This window comes from Parasteatoda tepidariorum, chromosome 8 (genome assembly GCF_982258835.1).
Source record: "Parasteatoda tepidariorum strain Cologne lab strain chromosome 8, Ptep-v5.0, whole genome shotgun sequence".
NCBI classification, from domain to species: Eukaryota; Metazoa; Arthropoda; class Arachnida; order Araneae; family Theridiidae; genus Parasteatoda; species Parasteatoda tepidariorum.
The window spans coordinates 33,210,922-33,231,246 of NC_141762.1; the positions used below are offsets into that span (position 1 = coordinate 33,210,922).

A 20,325-nucleotide genomic window follows, 5' to 3' on the forward strand; every position below is an offset into this window, starting at 1 on the left:
CCCAACTTTTATTCATAGTAACTTGAATTGTATAAAACCTAAAACGTTCTATCTCCGAGTTTCTTTCTATATTCTTTTTTTCAATTACAACGCTCTAGTTTTCTTAAGTTTTTTTTTCTATCTTCCAATTTATAATAACCAGAATTGTATAAACTCTGTGCTTATTTTGAACCAAAAACTTTCTGCAATACTTTGTCAAAGTGTTATTTCGTTGATGTACAAAAATTTTCGAAAAAAATAATAATCACGTAATGCACTATTCATATTATTAACAAAATAACAATATTCCAAAAATGAATTGAGAATTAAAAACCAAAAAATAAATTGATTTGGTTTGTTTAAAATTAAAGTAGTTTTTTTCTCTTTTCTTTAAGACTTAAGAAATTTTGTACGATACATCAGAAAATATGTGTCAACATTATACGAATTTGATGACTTTCGTAAGCAGAGTTAAACGTGAGAATTATTAGCAGTGTCTTGAATCTATATCTTATCTGAAATGTTGAATGCTTTGCTACTATTAAATGTCCATGGTGAATACTTTTACTTTTAAGTGTATTGTAAATGCAGTTTTTTTTATCTTGATTTTTCTTCTTCCTATTTTAATGTTTAACGTTAGCTGAAATTTTAAACAAAATAAAAGTTTTAATCTGTTTTTATACCCTACATGAGTTTAAAGAGCAATACACAGGTATTGCACAATAGCAGCTACTAACTGCGTCTAGTTATAACTCAAGATGATGATATAAAAAGTCATAAAATTCATTAAATGCATTAAAAATCACATGTATATTTTTTTCTGTAATTATGAAAAATGTTTTTGCATATGCCCATCGGAAGATTTTTAAAAAACAATTGCAATAATTTGATTGTTCTTACAATTATTGAAATAATATTAAAACTTCTAATAAAATTTTATTGAATTGTTAAATTATAAAAAATAATAAATTCATGCTTTGTTTGAATTCTTTTAATTACTCATGGTGTTAACAAAAAGGGAAAAAAAAGTATGCATTAATTTGTGTTTTTTTTTTTTAATTTTTTTTTTTGCTATAGTAATTTTTATTTATTTTCGAAGTGTATCATTTAAACATATTTTATTTCATTATTAAATAATTGCTTTAAATAGCTCTAAAAATTCAAGCTATGCATTCAGTAGAATAGAGCATTTCAGTTATTTGACATAGAAAATTTTAGTAACATCCTAAAACATTATATAATTTTTAATTTAGCGAGTCCAAGGGCCTCTTTTGAAATCGATCTTGCCCAATACTTGTAGAATTCTAAGTTGATATCTTACTGTAAACACAAGAATTGAATGTTTCTATGGGATGTTAATGTTTCGTTTATATTTGTTTGCGTCATCGTTATTTTCTTTCAGGTATTAATGCTGTGAGATAAATGTATACGTTGTATGAACAATAAACATTGTTGAGTGATCTCCAACAAACATCTCTATTTCATACAAAAAAAAAGTTCTTCCTCGAAACTTGTCCGATCACTTTCCGCGAAGCCGAAACGTAACTTGCAAAACCTCATCGAAATATTCGGACATTTCACGGACCAATAACCGGAATCCTTGAGCTTCTATTATTCGATGCGACATTTTAAAGTGTGACACTAAATTGATGCAACGATGCGTTCAATACGCTGGCGAACTCCAAGTTAAGCGAGCATTTGTGATTAGGCTGAAGATTGCTTTAGAAATCAGATGACACACCTAAGCGGCCAAGGTTAAGATTTCATTAACTTCAATGATTTGTTTATGTCACGTAATGCGTTGCCAATAGGGCATGATTACTACGCATACTACACAACCCTGGGGTCTTTCAATTTTTAGAGCTTCGTTACAAAATATTTCGAAGCATATTTATGTGATATGAATGTATAATATTGAAATTATTTAAAAAAAAAATAGAAAGAAAAATCAGAAAAAATTCTTCAACTTCGTCGTTTTGTTTATGTCACTTAATGTATGAACAATAGGGCATGATTACTACATGTATTACATCACCCTGGGGTCTTTCAATTTATGGGGCTTCCAAATGTTACAAAATATTTCGAAACTTTTTTATGTAATATGAATGTAAAATGCTGGAATTATTATTTTTTTTAAAAAAAAGAAACAAAAAGAAACAAAAAGGGGGGAAGAAAAATCGGAGAACATAGAAAGCAACAAAAAAATTTGAAATGATATAGTTTTTAATGTGATATAGTTTTTAATGTTCGTTAATGTAATGTAATTGACATTTCGCTTCTTATTTGTTTTGATTAGTTTAACTAAATGTCAAATTGATAAATTAGAATTTTATAGCATCTGTAGATTACTTTTCATCCAAGTTTTCTTTAAAAAGCAAATAAACAATAGAAAGAAAACCTCAAAAAGCAAAAATTAAAATTTTTTTTTTTGTTGCTTGATTATAGGGTTTATTCTATTTGTTTTAGCATTAGTGTGCAAATTTCATCTTAAATTTAAACAGCATATAGCTTTTATCTTTAATTTTTAAGGACCTTATATTTGCATAATTTGCTACATGTATGTTAGATTAAGCTGAATATGCACAATAATAATCTTTGAGAGTGCGTTGAGGTCGTAGACATTAAGGGCCCGTGCTATACATTCGCCATCTCTCCAAATGTGACAAAATTTGGCAATTAAAATTGTGTTTTGGCGAAAGTATTGACTTATGATTTTTTCCACTGGAAAGAAAAATATATAATTTAACTCGATCCTCAAAATCACATCAAAATGAATTTTTCTAAACAAATCAGTATTTTTTATTCGTTTGTAGTAATTTTCGGCAGATGCGCCGCATAACCAATTAGAATTGTTTCTAAATAATGTAAGCCTGAAACAAACTACCATAAAATAGTTTTCTATGGGAGATAAATAAATTTTAATTTGGCGAAAACTTCGAAAATAGGTGAATAATTTTGTTATTTGGCTAATTTACTGGCTAATAATTTGATGGCGCCGACCCTAAAATATGGATTTATGAAAAATTGTAGGAAGAAAATGATTCTACAAAAATTAAGTTATAATTAATTTCATACTCCATCCGTTTAGTTTTAATAGGATAAATTAAAATCTTACGCAATGTCCTTACAAATCGACTTTTGAAATATGATAGAAAAATTCAATATTTTATATATATTTGAAATATTCAGAATAATTAATATATTTGAAATATTCAATTTCAGTGCCTTTCGTTTGTTTTTTAAAATAATACTATTAAAAAACTTTTTTACGATCGGCTCATTAAATAGTTAAAATGAAAAACTTTAAATTTTTTACTACGCTTCAATGATTTCATATGCGTATTTTGTATTCAATTTTTACATGGAAGTTTTGACTAAGAGATATTTAAAAAAGAGTAATAAAAAAAGAGATTCAAAAGATCATTTCATCTGTAACTATATTTCTTTAAAAAAAGATATACTACTAACTTTTACTTTTTTTTCTTCTGTTAGCAATCTGAAGACATTTACTACCTTTTTAGGAGAATATAAATATTAGTTTTCAATAATAAATTCTTTTATGTGAAAACTAGTTTTAAGATGTAAGAGTTATTTTTATTTAATGTGGTGCTTATATTCATAGGATTTAATTAAATTATTTGCGATAATTGCTCTGTGCCAGGAAAATTCTGCCTTGGGCAACGTCGATTTCAAAAATTACGTCGACGTTAACGTCGAATTAATGATCAAGTAACAGACTTATTAAATTTGAAGGTTGAAGAATAACTAAAGAACTAATTAGAGTGAATGAAATTCGATTTAATGTAAAATTATATAACTTAAAAGAATTCTCCATGCAATAATACCCACCTTAATGCAATAATGTCACAGTGTAGGTGCAAGTCTGCTTTGGGCTACGCCAACCTCAAAATTTACATAAATGTTCACTTTCTTAATAATGATTCGTAATCCATTTATTAAATTTACAGTTTCAGTAGTTCAAGTATTTATGAATACTCAAGTAAAAAAAAATTTTTTTTACGAAATTATTTCATTATAAAAAAATTATCAATATTTCTTCAATAAATCTGGAAATTGTCTTAGAATTAATGATTGGCCTCTCGTAAAACACCTCAATTAAATCGTTAATCGAAACATTACATTCAGGAAATGAATACAAGATTTATAATGATAAGAAACGAAAATATCAGAAGTCTATTCAGTAAGCTGTCTTTTGAATATCGCCGCTCTTAAACTCATTATCAGAATTCTATCAAAAAACTGAAGATTTTTATCCTTACGGCTAAGAAACATCCGACCAACACCTCTTTTATATAACAAGAACGATTTAACAAATTTATACTCTTTTTTGCCAGAATATAAGCCTTTAAGTGTTCATATCCGCCATCAAACAATTAATTCAACAATAATATAAAAAAAGTAGCCAACTTCAATATATATCGGCCTAAAAAGGCGTTTCGAGTCTTCGAACGGAGGTGTGGTCCGATGCGTTTAATTTGTCCTATCTCGATAAGATGTTGGTGACAGGTAGACAAACGGGGTTATCATTATTATCATTTTTTTTATTTTATTCTTTGACATATTGGGAGAGTTGAAAGAAAAAAACAGCAGGAAAAAATAGCATTAAAAAATAATGGAAAAGTAAGCCTTACAATTGTGTAGGAGTCTGTTAGGTGATTGTTGTGGTCAACATTTGCTTTTGGTAGAGTAAGTGGTAAGCTCAACATTTAAGGCATGCAACTGGCACGTGACACATTACTTTGGAGCGATTTAATTGTTGGTATGTACAAATTGTATTAATTATGTTGATGTTATTTAAACATAGATGTTTTGTTTTTTTAAACTACCACCAAATTAAGTTAAAAGCATGTTAAAAATGCGATATGAAGACTTCAATTGTCCTATATCCATTAAATGTTTAGCATTTAGACCAGTGTTCCCCAAAGTGTGGTACGCGTACCCCCAAGGGTACGGGAACAGTTTAGCGAGGGTAAGGGTTCTTATACGAAATATCTTGCAACAAACGAAAATTTCAAAAAGGTTTATTTAAAAACAAGGCTAACCATGAAAATTTACGATTACATATTTTTCTATTGGCTATTTTTTGCAGAGTTAACAGTTAATAATTAGTGGTGTCAACAGCCAGTTGTGATTTTTAACTTTTGTGCAATTTTTTTACAGTAATATTAATTTACAGTGATTTAATTACTAATATGCAAGAATCGTTATAAATTATATATATTTTATTAAATTTTAGTTTTTATTTAACTGCATGCAAATTTAGTTGTAAGAACGTTACAAACGCTATAAATTAACTTAAATTGTAATGTATCAACTAAGAATAACTGCTTTATCTTAGCTATTTTTTAATTACAGTTGTTGATAAATTTATCAAATATAACTTTAATACTATTATATCTTTAAAAGTGTTAGTTTTTCGGCTATATTATCTTAGTTATTTAAATATCTTAAAGAATATATTATGGTCTAAACCGCATGAAAAGTTTTATGAATTCCATGCCAGTATTTTTTTCATAATATTAACGGTAGGTGCTATTTTATGTGATGCAATTGTATCCAAACTGATTTGAATGAAATCAAACTGACATTATTAATGAATTTTATACCTTATGTACTGAGTCGACAAAAATGAATTAATTTTTTTTAAAAACTGACAAAACCTTTTCTTTTGGCCGATTGCAATGTAATTAGAAACAGACTAAACTAATCAAACGACGATAATTATTTTAATCAACTACGATCCGTTTAATATATTGTGTAATTTCAAACGTGGTTTGCTTTACAAAATCAAAAAAGAATTGTGTAGTTAGATTACTACAGAATGAATAATAATGCAATAAAATGAAATCCAGAATTTATTTAGTCTTAGTGATAAAATAAGTTCGCTATAATTTTAACTTTGCAGCGACTAAATTTTATTCTACAAATACATTAAACGTAGTTCCGAAATGTGATGCCAGCGACTAAATTTTATTCTACAAATAGATTAAACGTAGTTCCTAAATGTGATGCCAGCGACTAAATTTTATTCTACAAATAGATTAAACGTAGTTCCGAATTGTGATGCCTTTTTTCTTGGTAATACCGTTCTCAAATATTATATTTTGTTTTAGTTAAAATATGTTAAAAAAAATATAATTGTTGTAATATAAATTTTTCCGTAGATGTTTAAGGATAGAAATTTAATTTATTTATGGAGTGAATGACCTATGAAATATCCTTCATATAGTAAAGTATTATCTTTTGTTTCTCCATTTCCTTTTTTTTCTTCAAGTTAGTAATTTAGGCAAAAAATATAAGTTTTAAAAAATTTTTATTGATGAGAAACTACTGTTCACTTAGTGCAAAGGATGGAAGCATATTTATTTTTAAAAATATTCTATTTTTTATTAGGGATGGATGATATTTGGCCTTTTCGCCGAATATTCGGCGAACTATTTGGAAAATTATTTTACGACTCAGTTTTTTCCGGAGAAATTTTAATAGATTTAATAAAGCATAGTCCGAAATTGTATTTTTTAACATATATTTTTCGAAATTTTTTTTACACATATTTGTTAAGTTCTAAAACTTAATAACTTATGTTTTGAAAGACACATGAAAAAGTAAAATTGGAAGAAATGAAACTTGATTACTTTATACTAAATGTCGAGTTTTGTTATGCTGATTATTTTCTTTTTTTAATTATATTCAGGCTAGTCAATTTCATCGTTTATTGAACACTTTATGTTTTAAAAATTAAGAACCTATTTTTTGTTTCATTATTGCCTGTTTTTCTATTTTAACAAAAGCGAAGCATGTTGACGAAGCTTTTCTAGTAGATTTTAATCTTTTATTCACTTTTTTCTCATAAGGTAAGGCAGGTTACTAGTAACATAGAAAACTGCGTAATCTCAACGTTAAAGTTATATTTCAGAACTAAGAACAGTTTTTTTTCTTTCTGTTTCTTTCCTAATTTGTTTTATTAACTTTCAGCGTTTTTTATTACGACATAATTTTTTAAAGGACCGTTTCTAATGGACGTTATTCTTTTATAGTCACTTTTTTCTAAAAATACGGCAATGTGAAAAAATTAAACTAATATTTGTAGCGAAAAATCTTTCGTTTAAAAATTAAGAATGATTTTTGTTTTGGCTTCTATCTGGCTTTTTCTTTTTCAAAAAACGTGTCTTTTTATAGACGTTTTTATAATGACGCGGAAATGAAGAGGGTTTCTATTAGACTTTAATCTTTACTTTTTCTTGAAAATGTGGTAATTGGGTACTGAAATGCTTTAGCTTTAAAGTTTCTTTAAAAAATTAAAATCGATTTTTATTTTTTCTGTTTTGCTTTAGTACATAATCTTTGCAATTTTAAAAGCGTTTCTGATAGACATCTCTTTTAATTATGGATAATTGTTTTTTTTATAGTTTTATGGATAATTGTTTTATGGATAATTGTTTTCCTGGAAAATATTATTTTTAGCATTAAAGTTTTGTTTTAAGAATTAATAGGATTTTTTTATTTCTTTTTTTTTACAACTTTAGTTCTTTTTAATAGCTATTATTTCAGTTTTTTTTTTAATCTTAAATATATCTAATTTTCTTAATATCTAATTATTTTTATTATCTTAAACATTTCGATTTGAGTTTTTTTTCCCTTTATCCCATACCAATAATGCAGCTAAGTTTTGATTATTTTTCAATAATGATATAAAATATTCAATAAAAAATATATAAAAATATATATTCTGTATAAAAATAATATTTTGAAAAAGAAATTTTTTTTTTTTTTAAATTGTTGCTATTCAGCCGATTTTTTTGGCCGAATATTCAGTATTTGGCTTAATCACTATTCGTTACATCACTAATTTTTATCTCTGCACCTGAGTGTTAAAGCGTTAAAACTCTAAATTAGAATAACAGAATGTTTAGAAATTGAAATAAAACCTTTAAAAAAATAAAGTAATCAAAAAATGAAAGGTACAGTAGGAAAAAAAGTATGATCAAAATTACCATAACATGATAAAACTTACCGTGTTACTGATTGTACTTTGCTAAAGATTTTGGTAAAATTTGAAATAAAATATGGCTTTATAATATGTGATAAAATTTGGTAATTTTTAATAATGCTTTAGAACAACGGTTCCCAATTTCTTTCTTTTAAGAAATCCTAAATGCGAGGTATCAACCTTCGTCTTTATGAATAAAGTTTATTGAGGTAACTGTGATCGTTATAACCTATAAAAAAAGCTATTTTTTATTACAGAAAGGAACATTAATAATCTGAAATTTGTGTTATTTCCGACAATTAAATTTGCAATTAATTTTTCTTTCTCCTGTTTCGTTATTAATTTGTTTTTGGCGTGTTATGCATACAGAAGCTGAAAATGAATTCGGAAAACTGCTATTGAAAATGGTTACTAGGAAAAATTATTTCTTTATTAAAGAATTTTTTTTTTTTGATTCGATCTCTGTTTTAGGCTAATATTAAGTTTCTTATAAATTTTTTTATTTTTATAATATTTTTTTAATTTTCCATTGTCAAGAATACGCTGAGATGACAAAAGTCATAGAAGATACCTCTTAATATCGTGTCGGCCCACCCCCTCTATCCTTACGAAGGGCAGCCACTCAACATTGCATGAAGTCAATAAGTAATTGGAAGTCTCTTGAGAAATATTCAGCCTCAATAGCTGTCCATAATTGCGAAAGTGTTGTGAGTGCAGAATCTTGTGCTTGAACTGATTTCTTGATTATATCTCATAAATGTTTGATGGGATTCATGTCGTGCGAATTTGGTGGTCAAATCATTCGCTAGAATTATCCAAAATGCTTTACAAACCAGTCGTATGTTTTACAATTAAGTTCCGGTGACATGGAGCATTGACATTCATAAAAAATTCCCTCTTTGTTTGGGTACAGGAAGTTCATGAATGGCCTCTAGTGGTCTCCAAGTAACTGAACAGAACAGTTTCCCGCCAATGATCGGTACAGTCGGGTTATAGGACCCAGTCCATGCCATGAAAAAAGCAGCCCACAGCATTATGGAGACATCACCAGATTGCACGGGGCAACCTGGGTTGATGGCTTCGTGGGGTCTGCCCTACATTCGAAATCTCCTGTCAGCTCTGATTTGCTTAGATCGTAATTCATCTGACCAAGCTACTGTTTTCCAGTCATCTAGGGTCCAACCAAGATGGTTTCGACGTCAGGAGAGACTTTGAGTCTGATGTCGTGCTGTTATTAAAGGCATTCGAGTTGATCTTCCTCTGTCATATACCATCACAGCCAAAGAGAATCATATTGTTCTAACGGACAATTCCATTTCACTTCCCGCATTGATGGTTAAAATTATTGCACGCAATGTTACTTGTTTGCTAACACTGGCGGGTGGGAGGTTATACTTGAAATTAGGTACTCGGCACTGCAGATCTAGGAATGTTGAATTCTTTCACAATTTCCGAAAAGAATAGTCTTATCCGTCTAGCTCTAACTGCCATTTTACACTCATAGCTTGCTAATTCTCTCCTTGCGGTCATAATTACATCAGAAACATTCTCAGATGAATAACTTGAACACAAATTTAAGTCATACTACACATATACATATTTAGTACGCGATGCAACTCTTATGTATATTTGAATATAACTATCCCATGAATTATGTCACTAGCATACTAAAACTAAAATTCAGCGGCGCGACCTTGGGCTCAGGGGTGCAGGAGCAGATGTTCCGGTCAGGTGGTCAGCCGAACTCAGAATCCCCAGTGTTTAGTTCCCAAGCATGCTTGGTACTCATTTATCGACCCACTGAAGGGATGAAAAGTTGAGTCAGCCTTACCCGGCCCGAGGATCAAACCAGGGACCTGTGGCACGACAGCGCGAAGCGCTACCGCTCAGCCACCGGGCGTCCACAAGCACACTATTGATACACATTTTCTTAAAAAAAGTTCTAAGATTATTAATAATTATTATGCGGCTAAATTTTTTTTAGAGAATTCCCATAATAAAACTAGATGGATAAGAATGAAAAGTGTGACTCTGATTTTTTTTAAATATAAGGTACATTTTAATCTCCACGAAAAAAAGATATAGCACAGAAATATTTTTTTTTTCTTTTTTAAGCAAAAGAGTGTGATCAAAACGCTTTGCAAAAACTGTCAGCATCTCAGATAAGGCAATCTTGAGCTTTTCCAGGTGTTGGCAGAACTGTAATCAGTGTGAAAGAGCTCTGCAAATGTTACAATATAGCAGCGTTTTATTATTATTTTATTAAAAAAAAAACTAGCTCCGTTTCAGAGGGTTGTAAATAGAAACAGGTGTTTGCTATCGGCATGGAGCTACATTACTTTGGTATGTGGCTTAAAAAAAAGCGTGAATTATTGTACTCCGTTTCACTTGTCCTCAACATATTCCCACTAAATTTCCTTAAGTTTTTTTGGTAACATCACATAAATACTTAGATACATTGCTTATTTGTTTTGTGTTTACTGTACAGCAAGTTTTAAGTGTTTTTTTTCTTTTCTTTTCTTTTTGATATTTGTATATTTCGGAGTTGCATGGCTTGGTTTGGTGTCGTAGTGTTATCGAAGTAATTGCGGAACTTTTTTATACGTTGATTAAATTTAATGACGTTTATTGTCTGGCCTTTTTTATAAATTTAGTCTTATTAGTTACAAGGTACGTTTTTAAATCCTTATATTCATTGCATTGATCAATTGTATTCATTTTGGATTCCAAATTTCATTGTATTGATTAAGAAGTTATCAAGTAAAAAAGATCCAAACACGTATTATTTTTCGATTATCTTTGCTGTAAAACTAATTTATATTAAAATTGGGGAAATGATACGCCAGAGATTATTGGTATAATTTAACATTAGCCATAGGTGTAGATATTGTTTCAAGATTGTTTCGATACTTTATGTGTTTAAGTAGTTCACCCTTGTAGGTGTTCAATAATATTAAAATTTAAAATAAAAGATATGATACACATAAGAGCTAGAAAAGTTGTTTTTACGATAAAATTTAAAAGTAAGAACCATTTGTTTAGGATGCAGATACACCGATCTTTTAAAATAAAATTAGTTTTAAAATGAAACATACATGCAAAGCAAAGAGAATGTGAAGACGATTTCGAGCTTGGCTTAGCCAAACAGAAACAGGTAGAAATCGAATATTTTAAAAAATTATTTAATAAAATTGCAGATATGTATAAATTAGAATATGATTGTCCTTATTACACAACTAAAATCATACAGACATTTTGTAACAGTGAACTTTTGTTTCTGTAGTTTCTTTTATATGCAAAGCGATAGCAAACTCACAATGCCTCGTTAACGGTTGTAAACAATCTATAGTTGCCCCCCATCTGACAGTGCCTAAGGTTGCACCAAAATAGGTGTTTTCAAAGACGAAAATAATTCAGAAATGGTGTAAATGTGTTTGAGCTTGGTTTAAATATTTTGAATTATTGCTGTTTAGATTTTACTATGCCTTATTTTTGAGGTTGTTCAACACCAAATTTGAAAAGTATTACGCTTAAGTTTTTACAATGTAGTAAAAATAAAATCTCTGTAGTATTAAAAAGTTAAAACAATTTTTAAAAAATGTAGTTCCTAATGGATCTTTTTTTCGCCATTTTAGTAGCCAAGAGAGTCAGCAAGGAAGTCTTTCCAGTCCTGAAACACAAGGCGATAGTGGACAGACATCTCCGCATTCTTTAGCCTCTGAATCGCCAAGTTTGCCAACCTCACTTACTACAAATGGTAAATTTTAATTTTAGTTCGTTAAAAAAATAATTTTCATTGGTCTTTACCAACAAATTGTAATATGAAATACTGTATACTGTCTGTCTATTGTAACGTCTTGTCATCCTGTTAAATCAGTCAATACGATCTTTTTTACACTTTCAGAAAAATTGTCCAAGATTTATTCATAATATCGGGAATTTCTATAATTCAACAAATTTTCTCAAAGTTATTGAGTTTAACCATGCTTCATTTAAGGTTGAATCATTAATAGTATCGTAATCAAGTTAAGAAAGAATTAATTTGCAGTATATTTTACTCAACTTGGCACCATTCTGTAAACGTGTAACGCTTATACGTTTCGCTTCAATGTGTTACAATATTTTTACATTTTAAAACCAGATAAACACGCCAGTTTTTTTACTACAAATTAACTTATAATTTTTCAGAAATATGGTTGAATCTAAGTAAAATATATTTAAATAGTGGAAATTCATTAAATAAGATTCAACTAAAATCATAGAAATATAGATTCAATCCTTAGAGAAGGATGTGTAAGATCAATTTTACACATCCTTCTCTAACAATATTTGCATTTATTTCTAAAAGACCCGAAGAGGAGTTAACCAACATGCTGATTATTGCAATTTATCTAAGTGACTTCAATAATTATGCATTCGTTATTGTCGGGCAATTTTTCATAAAATTTAGCCATTTAAAAAGTAGTACAAGTTCTTATTTGAAATAAGTTTTGGAACAGTATGTGTCTAAAATAATTTTAAAAAGTACAGTTTGGTCGCATGTGATATATATGTATACAAATAATGTTCTAAACAAATAGTAAAAGTAATATAGAAATAACACTGTATCTAAAATAATAATGATATTTAGGTGTCCTGAGTTCTATGGCAAGTCCTAATGATTCGCCGTCGTATAACTCAACTTCAGCCTGGGGAATGTGTGGCACGGAACCCACTGGTAAATTATATATTTTATTCATTTATTTATTTTTATTAATTAATTCTTCATAGAATATCTATTTTAATACAATAAGTTATATATTTTATTCATTCATTTATTAATTAATTCTTTATAGAATAAATATCTTAATAAGTTTCATATTTTATTCATTCATTTTTTTAAAAATTAATTCTTCATAGAATATCTATTTTAATACAATCAAAACCAAATGAATGCATTTTTTCAACAAAAAAAATGTTCTTTTGGCGATTTGTTGAGAGATGCCCAAAACGAATAACAAACAAGACAGTTAAGACAAACAAAACAAGACAGGAAAAAAATCGAAGAAAAAAACCCCGGAAAATTGGCATATTTATCAAATTTAGTAGTCGTAGTTGTCCTAATTATACTATAAAAAACGTTTAGTCCTTTTTTTCCTTTTTTCTTTTTTTTTCCTTTTTTGATTTTTTTTTAACTTGTTGCCCCGATATTTCGTTATCGTTCTCGGAAAATAGAAATGCGGATTTTAAATAAATGGTTTTAAAGTACCCAAAAATCTGAATTTTCATTTTTTTTAACATACAAATTATTGATTTATCTCTTTTATCTGATTTTAAATAATTTACGACAATCAACAATGCAGTAGTAATAGAATTTTTATGAGAGCTCACCTGCTAAATAACTTAGTTGTACAAAAGATATTAAACGGCATATTCGTCGCAATTGCGTTTTGATTTCATTTAAACCCTAAGTTTTGAACTCGATTAAAAATTTCATTTAAATATTGGTATGAGGGATCATACAATGATTAAAAAAGCATCATTTCATGCGACTGCAAAGCCTTCGAAAATCAGCCTTAATTATATTTAAGTAGAGCAAACTATACTTTTTTTAGTTAATCGTTTGCCTTTTTTAAAATACCCTCGTATATTTATACTGTAACTAAAAGTTTATTGATTGTTGTGCTTATTTTCTTATGTAAAATGTATTGATTTCTTTTGGGGCCCAAAAATAGACTAGCAGATGTAAATTTCTATACTTTTTACCAATTAATCAGTATAATAATCGATTAAATAAAAACTTTGATAATAAACACAACATTTTCTATTAAATAAATTTGTAATATTTCATTCTAAGTTTCATTTTTGTTTTTGTTGGATTAACTAACATTTTAAAATTTTATTTCATCTGCATGAATTTTATTTTGTGCCAGCATGACTCAAATGCATTTTATTATTATCAATTTAAACTGTTCTTAACAAAATCTAATCTTCCTAATAACTATTTTTAATGTTTAATTTTAATGCATGTTTTAACTTAAAATAATAATCCTTCATGTTACCGTCATTCTATATCCCCAAAAAACTTTTAATTATTTTATAAAACGTCAATGTATTCTGCAGTATGCCGGTATTGCATACATTATGGGTAATATATAGATAATTAATATTTTAATGCCTTTAATAAAAACTGTTGTTTAAATTTATGATTACAAAAAATAAAGAAATCAACTTGATAAGAAAATGCTGTTAACTAAATTCCCATGATTTGAGAAATTTTATTTTTTACTATTAAATTTATAAATATATTTATGCTATAAACCGTTATTAAAGGCAACTAGAAATAAAGAAATTGCCAAAGAAATAAGATTATCAATATAAAATATATTTGTAGGTTTTCAGAAAAGTGCTATAGATTCGGATAGTTGGATAGACTAATGAAAAAATTGAAGCGAATTATAAGACTTTTCGATTTTTTATTAAGTTTTAATATTTTAATTAGAGGCTTAATTTTTTATCGATTTATTTTGCAGTAAAAGTCGAGCACTTAGCAACAGCGGATGCCTCCCATATCGATTCTGGTTACCCGACAAGTGCAGACTCTTTAGCAAATTATGCAGGTATGTCACAATTACTTGTGACTTCTCAAAATTAAATGTGTACGCATCCGCTGTAATAGTGAACTTAAGGAAATCTATTATTTTATAAGTGCGCATGTGCTAATTAAGAATTCAAACTAGATTACTCAAATTGAAATATTTACACAATATTTCTAAAGGAAAGAAAAGAAAGGTGACTTAATTCAAGTTTATTTTTTGTTTTAGTCAACATAGCACAAAGTATATCCCTATCTTTTTTGGGCAATATTACTACTCACTAGTAAACGACAAACAATATTATCGATGGGTAAATATGCAAACTTTTATAACTGTGCAAACAATATTATTAAAACGGAAATAAATATTCAGACAATAATATTATAATTCTGCATCGAAATTAAATTAGCCATTTTAAATATTTAAATGTTGTTAACCATTAGTTGAAAGAATGTTTTATTAGATTGAAATGTTCGTCTAAAATAAAAAGGACTTCATTTATTTTTTCTTTTGTTCTACTAAAATATAACTTTCATATTACTAATACTTTTTGTGAGGCTTGCGCTATTTCTTTTGTAGAATTAATGTATTTAAAAAAAGGAATAATTTTTTTTTAATTAAAAATAAATTGTAATGTTTAAAATGATTTAAATTCCATGGTTACGTTACACATTTTGAAATGTTGGGCAATGTCATGCGACTAGGCAAAATGTTTGGCAGTGTCTTAGGAAAATATTTTATTTCTGTTTTGTTTTATGTTTATTTCTGTTTTATTTCTGTTTTGTTAACCAATAAATTAACAGGCCAATTCTCGTGTCAAGTGATGTTTCACTATTTTGTTTTATTGTGCCAAAAAATCGAAACAAAAACATTGATTTTCACAAATCCCAGTTTTAATAATACGAAATTTGTTGAAACGCGTTATATTTTAAAAAAAGTTTTAATGACTTGCTGATGGTTTTATTGAAAGAAAAAAATTTTTACTTGCCTTTTTTTCTTAATTGTTCTAAGGGTGTGCCGTATCACAGAACACTGTTAATAACGTGCCATATAGTTATTTCGTATCATCACGTAATCAGTTACATGCGATTTTGTTTTGCATTATTCTCAAACATTGTAATTATGATATTTTTAAAAAAATTTGGGGGAAATTTTGAATTTCTGTGACTGAGTAACTTTAAAAATTGATAAGTGATTTTTATTATTATACTTATTTATATTTTTGAAGTTGCAAAGTTGGTTTGATAATTGAAACTACTCTTGTTAACCTCAATTGCTCTCAAACAATGATTTCATTTCTCTTTGCCAATCAAGTTATTTTGGTCGTTGAAAACATAAAATATCTCTTAACTAATCAATCACCCAACTATTTAAGTCATTCTGAATTGATTATCCCTATTTTGAGTTATAAGCTCTGTTTAAAAAGTTGAATACATTATCTATGCGTCATTAAATAATTATACTGCGGTTAAAATCGATTAGCCTTTCGTTCTGATTTAATTTATTCATCGAACCATTTTTGAGATCAAAGTCAAAAATTTATTTATTTTGTAAATGCTTTGATTTCAGTAACACAACCAAAAGTTCAGCAACGTTTAATCTAACACGATGACAAGTGAAAACCTTTTATGGCAGCAAAATGAAACAATAGCATGAATTAAATAAATATTTATTATAATCAGCTTTCAATTTTTTTTTTTTTTTTTTTTTTTTTTTTTTTTTTTTTTTTTGCTTCTAACAATTGCATTTAACAGTGTAAATTTTCACTTCTAAATTTATTTATTTTTAAATTTTGTGACGTTAATAAAGGTTAATGAGATATTTTTCTAGAAACAATAAAGAACAAAAAATTAAAAACATTCTAATTTTTCAGGTGATATAAGTCCTGGTAAAGGGGCAACAGCAATTGATTTTACAGGTTCCTATCCTTCGTCCTACTATAGCAGGTATGAATTAATAAATTTTATAATTAATTAATAATTCTATAATTCTATGAGTTAATAATTCTATAAAATTTTATTATCTTTTATTTTATTACATAACCGCGGCGTTGAGCAGCCGACCCAATTTTTCAACTCCGTTGCCTTGTAATTTTGAATCCATCCCAAAAGACAAGGGAACTCCTACATCAAGCATTGGGACTAACTAGCTTTTATGGAGGACTTTTTAATTGAACTAAACCGCATTTGCGTTACATGAGAGGTAAAACACGAAAACCTCCCTCGATTAGCTCAAATGGCAAGGGAATTATAACCCATGATACCTTCTACCACTGATGATATTTTACGTCAGCACTATGATCTGTGCGAGCCAGGGTCAGAATTCGTAACAACCAGTCAGCTTTTGGATTCGAACCTGGGTTGCCTCATTCTTCGGCGAACGCTCATGCCCTGAGCTACAGCGGCTCACATTTTATTTTAGGCAATATCTTTCATATTGTTTAAAAATAAGATAAAATTTTAGCTACTGTTTAAAAATTAGCAATGTATCTTTGCTTTAATTTCGACAAAATATTTTTATTTACCTGAAAGAAGTTAAAGCTTCTGAACTTACCCAGTAAGTTCAGAAGCCCCCAGTAAGTTAGTGATCATTGAAACACAAAAAGTTACAGACAAAATTCCCTCTTGATAAATTAATTATAAAGGCATAATAAGGATATATAACCCTGCCGTAAGTATTTTAAACTATTTATAACACAAATATTTTAGGTTGAGTTATTGTGTGACGAGGTTTTATTCTTTATGCATCATCATACATTTTACAATGAAAAAATAATTGAAAAAAAATTTAAATTATGTCAATACTTCATGTTTTGAAAGAAAAAAAATAAGAACAATAAATCTGTTAGGGTTTAAAAACTTCCCAAGTTGTTTGCAGGAAAGTCACTATTTTTCGAAGGCTTCTCTAGAAAATAAATTCTTGACCAAATTAATGACGCATGCTATTCGTCCCAAATTAATAATCTGGATCATTTAATAGCATTAAACTATAGCAGGACTTAGGGTGAATCATCCATAAAATCCATTTTTACCGTAAAATATTATAGCGTAATTTTTACAGGAATAATTATTTAATTAGACTGATTTAGTGATTTTACAATAATTAAAAGAGTACTGGCACTCTGAGTACTAGTATTTTTAATCAAGTTGTCCCAAATTCTTTATAAAGACATTGAATAAATATTGTTTTCCTTTTTTCTCATTTAGTATGCAAGCTTATCAGCAATTTGGAGCTCAAAATCCTGCGTATTCAATGCAAGCAGCGTCTAATTTTTACAATCAAGCAAGTCAAGCAACAGCTTACAACGTCCTATCACAGTCATATGGTGTAACAGGTTAGTAGTTCTCATATGACAGCTAAAAGCAATAAATTTAAACGTTAAAGATTAGCATGGTTTTTCGAAGCCCTTTCGCCAAGGAAAATAGAAAAGCCACAGTTTTAAGTGCCTTACGCTTGATGCGAAGAAGTAATTTCAATCTATATGTGCCATCTTGAAGTGAAAATTATCTGGGCTTTAGAACGAACAAATAACTTAAATATTTTAAAAATCTTCTAACTTTTTTTTAACCAGTTTGGCGATATTTTCCTAATAAGATGAAAATTATCAAAATTAATGCCTTATTTCTAATTTTTGCTAATTTTTATGAACCTTTATTAAAAATCATAGGAGTAAGTTTTTAAGTATATTTAAAAAAAAAAAAAAAATAATTAGACCATTAATGCTTTTTATTTTCTCAAAACTGGCTTTTCCTTGAATCGACGTTTTGTGCCATTTTCAGAATTAGCATAAGGGAGCTGACTAAAGATTAGCTAAACTTAACTTAACAGTCACGAGTAACTGTTACAAACTCACAACAGTTACGTAAATAGCAAATTATTCGCAAAGAAGTATCATTTCATATTATATCAGAACCTTCGAAAAAAACCATTAACATTGGAAAAGAATTGTTGACTGCTTTTTGGTGTTTAGACACCAAAAATCAGTAAACAATTCTTTAGAGAACGATTAAAATATAAAATCTCACATTTCCGGCCATAAAAATAATTGATCGATTCTGACGAAGGTAAATATCTATCATTGCTATAAATATTTCCTTTAAAATTACTTTTATTTGAATAGCTCAAATTGAAGAATTCCATTTTTAGTCAAAGCATTTAGGTCAGTATTGCTCAGTGAATACTCTGAGTTAAACGCTGAATAGTATCATACATAGACATCATTCAGTGTCTAAGTAATCAAGTATGTTCTAAGTATGTTCAGCAACCGAAGAGTTAAGAGTTTTTACGCAGTGGAATTGTTCGATTTGTGCAATGCTGCTTTTAGTTCTGATTTTAAAATTTCTGTAAGAACCCCAATTTTTTTCTTCTTCTTCTCTTTAAGATGTTTTTTTCTGTTAGCTTTTAAAATTCTATAATTTTCTCCTGGACTCTACATTTTTTTTTCTAAATGAATTTTACCCGTGCCATAATAAAAGTTTGGGGAACATTTTGAAATAATAACTTCTTTTAATTTATTATCTAGATTCTAGATTTAAAAAAATACCCATTGTCTCAGAAGTTGTATGAGAATTTAATATTAACCCTCCCAATCTTATGTTTTTCCTTTATTGTTAGGTGGTCGAGCCTTAAGTCACCAAAGCGGGAAAAATAACAGCAGTTCGCTGTCTCAAAGTTCATACTTAAATCCCTATGGAACTCACTTTCCTGCTGGGAATGGCACACAAACCACACAAAACCCATACACATATGGTAAGTATATATTGACATTTTTTCCCCCATTTTTAGTTTTATTCTTAAGAATGTCAATGTTTATATTGGATTATTTTTAAATATACATACGATTGTATTTACAGTGTTCTCCGTAGAAATAAAAAAGGTCAGGGAGCTGAATCTCAGAAAAGAGCACTTTAAGTTTTCATAGGGCAAAAATTTATAAAAATGCGTAATATTATGTCTTAAATGCATTTCATTCTCAAAAATTTTTAAATTGCAATCTTATACTATTTTATGTGTATATTTCAAAAAATAATTCTCTCTTTTTATTAGAATGAAAGAAAAATTTGTAGTTTATAAAAATAACCTAATTAGATATTCTCTGGGCATAATATTTTATCAAAAAAAGTGAACTAAAAAAAATCATTAATTGATAAACAACTTGTAAGATTTTTACATAATTAATACTAAAAATTATGAGTAAATAAACATTTAAAGATTGTAGGGGAAGTCTTGGTTTATTTGTATTTTTACGAATTCACATAAATAATGAAAGGCCAGAAATAATCTAACTCTAAATATTTATTGAAAAGGACAAAACACATATAAAATAAAACAAGAATAAAAAAAATACAAGAATTTGGAAGAGGGGGTTTTGGGCTCGAATTAAACGTCCGTACTTTACACTTTACGGCAGTTCCTGGCAGACTGTCTTAGTTCACCGCCAGAGGCGCTGTAGTGGGGGAAAGAGGAAAGCTTGTCACAAGATGCATTTCTTAAAAAAAAAGAAAGTTATTCACTTAAAAAAATAATTTCAAAAATTATAACCATTAAAAAATTTATTAAGGCTGTTTTGCAAAGGGTCTGTCGTAATGAAAAATTATGCTTTTTTTTTGCGAATAATATGCTATTTTTGTGAATTTGCAACTGTTACTCATGACTGTTGTGTCAAGTTTTGCCTATCTAAAGCCAGCGATGTCTACTCTTATTTTGAAAATGGAGCGAAGTGTCGATATGGAGAAAAGAGGCACAGTTTTGTGAAAATGA

At 28.3% G+C, this 20,325-nt stretch overlaps 1 protein-coding gene across 20 annotated transcripts in view; it reads left to right on the forward strand.

Annotated features, from left to right (window-relative positions):
* The window catches only part of eya (eya transcriptional coactivator and phosphatase 2), a 152,433-nt gene that overhangs the window by 90,575 nt on the left and 41,533 nt on the right, over nt 1-20,325 (forward strand). For 7 of the 20 annotated variants that reach the window (XM_016069260.4, XM_071181536.2, XM_016069257.4 and 4 more), the window contains 6 exons: nt 11,626-11,747; nt 12,621-12,707; nt 14,503-14,589; nt 16,439-16,511; nt 17,772-17,899; nt 19,180-19,314. In XM_016069260.4, coding sequence (XP_015924746.1) covers nt 11,626-11,747; nt 12,621-12,707; nt 14,503-14,589; nt 16,439-16,511; nt 17,772-17,899; nt 19,180-19,314 — 632 coding nt within the window. Of the gene's footprint in view, nt 1-4,640; nt 4,760-11,625; nt 11,748-12,620; nt 12,708-14,502; nt 14,590-16,438; nt 16,512-17,771; nt 17,900-19,179; nt 19,315-20,325 lie in introns of those variants that run through there. The other 13 variants (XM_016069261.4, XM_071181539.2, XM_071181533.2 and 10 more) reach the window with 4 other exon arrangements.